Source organism: Limulus polyphemus, unplaced genomic scaffold (assembly GCF_000517525.1).
Source record: "Limulus polyphemus unplaced genomic scaffold, Limulus_polyphemus-2.1.2 Scaffold6716, whole genome shotgun sequence".
Classification (NCBI taxonomy): Eukaryota; Metazoa; Arthropoda; class Merostomata; order Xiphosura; family Limulidae; genus Limulus; species Limulus polyphemus.
The window spans coordinates 2,053-9,890 of NW_013672326.1; the positions used below are offsets into that span (position 1 = coordinate 2,053).

The 7,838-nt window shown below is 34.5% G+C and overlaps 1 protein-coding gene across 1 annotated transcript in view; it reads right to left on the reverse strand.

Annotated features, from left to right (window-relative positions):
- Nucleotides 1-2,285: 2,285 nt before the first annotated feature.
- Nucleotides 2,286-7,838, reverse strand: part of LOC106474013 (solute carrier family 22 member 5-like) — a 25,638-nt gene continuing 20,085 nt past the window's right edge. Inside the window, exons 6-8 of the mRNA XM_013934699.2 lie at nt 5,121-5,302; nt 3,808-3,971; nt 2,286-2,580 (exon numbers count right to left, since the gene is read on the reverse strand). Of these exons, the coding sequence (XP_013790153.2) occupies nt 2,478-2,580; nt 3,808-3,971; nt 5,121-5,302 (449 nt within the window). The 3' untranslated portion in view covers nt 2,286-2,477. The remainder of the gene's footprint in view (nt 2,581-3,807; nt 3,972-5,120; nt 5,303-7,838) is intronic.

Genomic DNA, 7,838 nt, shown 5'->3' on the forward strand with positions numbered 1-7,838 from the left:
GTGAAAAGCAATATACCATAACTATATTTTCACACTGTTCAGCGTTGCGAAGGTAGTGTGATGCTACTTAAAACTGATCGTGTTTGAGAATGACATCTAACAGCCGTTTCTAACGCAGATAAAAGATACAGAAGTTACCAGATGGAAATATACCTAGCACTTAATTACATTGCAAAACAAAGAAAAATATATCAGTTTGGGGTACCAGGACCATTCAGAAAGATATCTGCAACAAGTGTAACCCAGACGTGGTAAGCAAAATACTGTGTCTTTTAGCTGGCGAAAATCCACAAACAGAAAGGTCACTAACAAAATCCGTTCAATTATTCCAGATAACAGTCCACAGAGGGTTCAAGGTTCACGTTCCGTTGGTGCATTATTGTAGTTTGCAGTTTGGGACAGTGCGTATATTATAAGACTGATGGTTAACTCTCACTGTTCGATTACAGTAGCCAAAAATCTGCTGGTGGATTCTATTGAGTTCCTAACTTTTATTTAGTTTATCAGTTCAAAATTAGGGATTACTAATATATATATATATATATATAGCCATTGAGTAATTTTGGTTGAGTATTCAAAACAAACAAACAAACAGGTTGGTGACTTGCCGTTACACTTTGTTGTTGTATGAGTTGGCTGAATAAATTTCGATACAATTTGACAGAGGAAATATGATGGACCCCACACGTACCAGCTTTAAATAGAATTTGGATGAACGATGTGATTATGGCAGCAATTTCAATTTTAATTACTTGAAGCCAATGCCAAACATAAGTGATGTTTAATGCTAAAAGTAACGTGGGTACCTAGGCTGACAGCCTGTATTCTGTATGCCTGTGGGACAAAATATTCATACACACACTGTCTCATTATCCCCATAGAGCCAAGAGAGTCAAATGTGTTTGATGATTTTTTATATTTATATATACATATATGTAGCTATCGGTATATATATGTAAACAGAGAGTTGGGGAAGTTGCATTAAAATGCCTTGGAACCTCGCAATCTGCACCGTCGTTTCTATTGTAAAAGGTTCAATCGTAACGTTGTCATGTTTAAGACGCACTCTTCCTTCCTGTAGGCTTTTCATAATCCACCTTGCATCCTTATGATCTGAGCGTACGAATATTTTGCTTCAGAAAGAGCTGTTACATACCCTTCTCAAAAGTCATCTATTTTCGGTGTTATCAAACTACTTATAAAACAGCCATGTAGTTCTGATATAAGCAGTCCAACCACAACTTTATATTAATTCTGCTTGTCACGCGACTTGCTGATTTTCATATTCAGAATCGTTATAATATAACGTACTCAACTTTCTGTTTTGTATTACATCTGAGGCTTCAAGATACATAATAAATCTGTAAGAACATTTTTATCTATACCATTGCAGTGAACTATCTTACGAAAATACAAAGAACCTTCCCACAAAGAACCTTGTATTTTAGTTTTATTGTTGTTGGCTTTGTCATTTGAAAAGTTACATTTCAGTTTATATCTTATATCTATACCTCTATGATGTAGTCAAATTAAGTATATTTTAAACATCATCTATCTTTCATTGGAAATGATAAACCTGTCCAATTTCAGACTGTTTCCATTTTGTTTTTGTTACAGGCAATTGAACTTTTTAATATGATTTATTTTTTAACAATTTTTCATCATGTGTTCTTTCATACTTAATTTCAGAAACTATCCTCTAAATAGGAATTTAGTTTGTTACTAATTTGTTTATTTCTACTGAATTTAGATTTCTCAATGTGGCAAAACTTTTACAGTGTAGTTTTTTTTAATTTTGTAATATCTGCAGCATGCTAGTGGCTCCATACTATTTTATCTATTGTATGTCTACACGACCTGTACAGCTAAAGTACAGCTTCACCTAATCCTTCCTTCATATAGATTTAAACTAGTTATATTTCAATATTTCCGCTTTTAATTATACAAAAAAGGACCAATATGATAAAATATTTTTATAGTAAAATCATGAAAACATTAAATAGTTTTTGTATATTCTACACATTTAATTATAGTATACTATTATTATTGTAGCATGTTCGCTGCTTGCTATAAAAATATAAAGAATACATAATCACAAGGAAGAAGATTAAAAAAGGTGTTCGTTAAAATCCCTGAATATTTATCTCAGTTTTATACTAACACAAAGGTACTTATTCTTCTACTTAGATCAGAATATCGATTTTCATATTTTCTCCTTGTGTTAATGCTACGAAAACATTTTATGTAAAATAAGTCACTCTTATATTTAATTATTCACACAGTAGTCGCTATATAATTATATTTATTTAACAGAATCAATACTACAACCATCATATGAAGAATTATATCCATACCAAGAAAAATATTCAAGGATTTTATTTTAAGTAAGTAAAAATAATTAGAATAAAAGCTTAGTTAAAACAAAAAGTTGAAAATCAAATTGATTCATCAATTCGTCAGTAAATACAGCATCAAGATTATACAGTCGGTAAAAGTTCCAAATCTTGCTCTTCCACAATGGAACCGGCTTTCTTGTTGTCATTTTTTTTAACTCCAGTAGTAGTTCTAGATATGTGTAGTCTGTACAAAAACAAATGTGTAGAACATATTTAAAGTATGAAATATTCTCAGGGTCTTTTGAGTTAGTTTACATAACTAAAATTAGGACTTTCCTGTAACACTTGAGACAAAATGAAAGTTATCATTTTACTTTATTAATCTTTTTTAACTTTAATTTGGACTTCTCTCCCCTTTATGTTTTTCTGCTGGGAAAACAAATATGATGAGTGAAATAATTTTTAAAATTTTATTTATGAGAAACATAACTTACTAGATGCAAGTTTAATAACTTCATCGTGATTTAAAAACTTTTGTTAGAGAAAGCCAACTGACCACCAATGCTTAACAAATCATTGTAAATTCTTAGAAACTTTAATACATCTTTCAGTCTTACACATTTCAATAGAAACGTTTCTAAGAAGTAAATAATGGAAGAATAAATAACAAATTAAGAACAGTTACTAATAGAATTAAAGGTTGTATCTATTAATTACATCCTCTTTTGTTTACTTAGCTGTTCGTGTGTCGTTTATTTGTTTAATTTTGTATAATTTTATTATATGAGCACACATTAGTCATAGGATTGTTTTCGTGTTAATGAAGTGGTTCAGGAGAAGTCTACTCCTGACTACTGGAGAATTATTCATGAAAATACATTAATTAAAGTCTTTCTCAATAATTGGTTATTGGTTTATAAGATATTACTAATCTAATAATGCAACTATGTTTGTTCTATTAGAAAAACTAACAGAACTAACCAATATCTGTGTGATTTCAATTTGAAGGATTAAATGTTTAAAAATGATTATTATAACAAAAAAAGAAAAAAATTTACATGTGACTCTTGTTATACAAAACCAAATAATGAGGGGCAAAGTTATGAAGTTAAGTTTAAGGAACATCGATTGAGTTGTGAGAGGTGAGAAAGCGACCGCGATTTGGTCAGGACTCTAAATCATTAGAAAATGACTGGGGGGAAGCAGCTGTCTTTCTTGTTCAACCGGTATGGAGATTACAAGGTCCCAGTAGGAAACAAAACTTATCTCTAAATATACATGCTATTCATTAGAGTAATAAACAGTAACTTGTCATATACATTAGTATGAGTCAATTCCTAACAGGAATAAGTAAGTAAAGCAGATGGATGAGAAGGGGGAAAGCAAAGTCATGATCGTAGCAAAGGTGATCATAACCCAAAATCAGATAACATAAAGGAACCTAAACAGAAACATGATTTTCAAGACGTACCCAAGGCAAGAAAAATACTTTTGTTGTTTGCCAAATTCTTCTCCGTCCTCTATAGTTTGTGGTAGTTTAGATTGTAGAGTCTCAGGAAGGAAGGATGATGCAAATGATGCTACCAAACAAACTCCTCCAACAATAAGATACGGTATATATCGTTTATAGGTCCCCTGGCGAATATAATATGTACCATTTAGTCATTTGCGTATTTATAAATTCTTTTAAACTGCCACTGTGTAACCTCGACTACAATTTTGTTCACAAGTGTTTTTAAAGAATACTAGAGCTTCGTGAAGTATATATAAAAATAAAATCTAAATTTGTTGTTTTAGGGCTGGTTGCACAATAACAATGAAGAGAATTCTTAAGATAAATATCATGTATTGATCGTTATTAATGCAAGTTTGACAATAATCGACAGTTAGTCATGGATGGTGGACCAAAATATCATTTCTTATTTTAAAATATAATAACTAAGGAAATACAACCATACAGTTTTCAACATCTTGTAGACCAACTCAAACTGTTTTATCGTCATGTTTTTTTGTTGTGGTTGTTTTTCACTCCAGTGAGTAGTGTTACTCCGTAAAATGGCGACCGTTCAAGAAAAGTCTCAATACGTCGTTTGGCTTGCAGAGACCAAGAAAGTGAGTATGGTGCAGTGTAATTCCAGGTGTCTGTACAGGAGAGAAGTATGGGGGTATGTTAATGATATTGTGTACCACACACCTATAGCAAGTATCACAGAGCTACTGACCAGGATAACGGACGCCATCGTCCCTGTAACTGTGGACATGTTGTAGCAAACGTGGACGATATCCAGTATCGGTTACACGTGGTGAGAGCCAGTAATGGTGTACACACGTAGTAGTCTACTGACATGTCAATATCAACTGTTTCAGTTTAACTATAAGGTGTTGAAAATTACATGGTGGTACTTCCTTAGTTAGTTAATTATCGTATTTTAAAATATGAAAGATAATTTTGGGCCACCCTGTATTTTACATTAAAAATGATATTTTCCGTCAAAATTAAATTATTTTATTTAAAGTATTATGTGGTAATTTATAATTTTCAATGTCTTCCTTGACACCAAGAATTAATCTGTTGAAAGAAAGAAATTCTGAGAATTATAAGAACAAAGAAATGCAGATAAATTTCAATAATTTAGGTAATGTTCTAGAGACATCTATATTCTTACGTTTCATTTGAACCTGATTTAAGTATGACTTTCTGATAAGCCTCTCAGTAGTATTCAATTCCCAGTTATGTTAATATATTTACATTTCACTATTAAAGGCTGAAACAGAAGAGATTACCAGATAGACGATGTAAGGAGCACAAATCGTTGTTATACAGGCAAATGTAGCACTAGTTCCCATTCCAAGAGCCCTGACAGGGGTTGGGTAAAGTTCTGCTGCCTGCTGATACATGGCAACAAAGGCACCAATAAAACCAAATTTACCTATGATTGCCAGCGCTGTTGTAGCGATAGGCAACTCTATGATGAAGAGAAAACAAAATTGTAAGTTTTATTTGAAAAACAACAAAATTGATGCACGAAACAAAGATTACTCACACTTTGATAGAATAAAGTGAGTACTTTGAAATAAAATAAAATTTTAGAAATTGTGAAGATTCATTAACTCATAGTGTTGGTGTTCGATTTTGTATTGTTTAACTCACCGGATATTTGGAGTTCCGTGAGCTGTTTATCTTTAATTAATGAGTTTGACTAAACCACTATAATGTCAGAAATCCAAGCACCGTCATTGAATTATAAACAATACCGATTGACACTAATAGAGTGAACCTTTTCAATAGCAATTATTTTTCTTATTGGTTTTTGGTCATATGTTACGATCTATAACCACGCGCAAAAGCTAAGCTGTATTTAACACATTTGATTTATCCTCCCGAATGTTTAACAGTACAGGAAATCTGAAAATGTATTTATATATATAAAAATAAAAATCTCTCTGTTTGTCCGCCGTGTTCAATGCGCAGGACATACTTCCCAACGTGAACATGTGCAAAACGACATTTGATCGTTCATATACGCGTCTATCGTTTGCTAGCCGACCCAATAATTTTATCGTTAACATACTGTTATGTATCTGCTCGTTTGTTAATTTCCGGTATAAATTATTTCCGAGGAACTTCAGTCCTTTTATTAATTAAAACTAGTTTATTCTTTCTTGATACAACTTTTTAGAACACAGAATTGCCCCAGTCACTTTAAACTTACCTACTTTTATAACCCACGCTATAAATCACAGTGATGCACACACTTTACTTATGGTGCGTACTGTTCGCTTGACTCAATTATCTATCTCTTCTATCTATCTGCCGATCGCGCTGGCTTTACCCGCCAGGCTTATATATTAAAAAAGAGGGCGTCTCGAATGCACTCGGGCCTTCATGATCCTTGTAGAATCTCCAGCACACATGCCCCCAACGACGCGTGACTTACGCTGTCGTAACACTGCCCCTTCCTTAGTATTGTTCGTCCTGAACAATAGCCATCTCCATCTCATTGGCTTCTGCTTCACGTGGGGTTCATCTCCTCCATCAGTAAATGTCCCATTATCGGTAGCAGTCACATCAGTGGTAGTAACTTCATTAACGGCTTCACTGTTTTCTCTCTCAAAACCGGTAGAGTTTCTTCTCCAACAGTGGCTTTTTCAGGTGATACGTCTTCAGCAGCGTCATTTGTTCCATTGTTCACTTCGTTCCAACAGAAATATCCTGGACCGTGATAATTCCAAAGCCCATTGGCATGCAGCAACTTTGGCTTACCTCGCCAACCATATTTTATTTGGAAAGTCACGTCTGAGAGATGATACACTATGTCATATGGGCCTTCCCATGGAGAAGACATCTTAGGAGACTTCCCTTTGGTCTTCCTTGGATTATACAACCACACCTTGTCTCCTGATACAAATCTAACTTCAGTAGATTTCTTATCATAACATAGCTTCATGGAATCAGCAGACGTTTTCAAGTTTGAATGCACTTGATGGTGAATATCATCCATCCTTTCAGATAACACTCTCACAAACTCTGACACATTTTCAGGCAACTCTTCGTAAGGTGGGTGTCCTGTTATCAGGTCCACTGGCAACCGAGGTTCCCGACCAAACATCAGCTTTGCTGTAGTGTATCCAATGGCTTCATGCTCTGCTGTTCTATAGGCCATCAACAATGGAGGGAGTAAGACATCCCAGTCATCTTGGTGGCTATTACAAAACTTTTCCAATTCCTGTCCCAGTGTCCAATTGTACTTTTCTACCACCACATCAGCCTGTGGGTGAAGTGGCGTTGTTCTGGTCTTTTGTATGCCAAACAATTTACAGCATTCATGGAACACAGCTGATTCAAAGTTACGGCCTTGATGTGAATGCAGTTCGTATGGCATACCAAATCTGAAGAAGAAATCACTAATAGCCGAAGTTACAGTTGTAGCTTCCTAAATGGATATTGCATATGACTCAGGCCACTTAATGAAATAATCCATCACCACACAAATGTACCTGTTTCCAGCACGAATTTGGGGCAAAGGACCAACAATGTCAATGGCTACTCTTTCCATTGGCGTGCCAACTTGATATAACTTCATTAGAGAACGTCCCTTATGCTTGGGTCCCCTTTTAGAAGAACATGTACTACAGGACTTGCACCACTCTTCCATATCTTGCCTTATACCTATCCAGTAAAATCTCTGCCATACGTGACTCAATGTCTTCTTAACTCCAAGATGTCTTCCTGTTAAACTATCATGGGATTGATGCAGCACAACTTCCCATAAGTTTCTCGGTATAACTGTTTGACAGGTTGTCACTTTCCCATCTGCAGTTTCCCATCTCCGGAGAAGAATACTATCTTCAAGCTTCAACTGGTCCCATTGTGCCCAATAGTTCTCTGTCACAGGGCTTAAGCTAGACACTTTCTCCCAAGCAGGGTACAAAACACTTGCTTTTAGAAAATCAATTATTGGCTTCTAATCATGGTCTTTCTTCTGCTCTGCTATAATATCT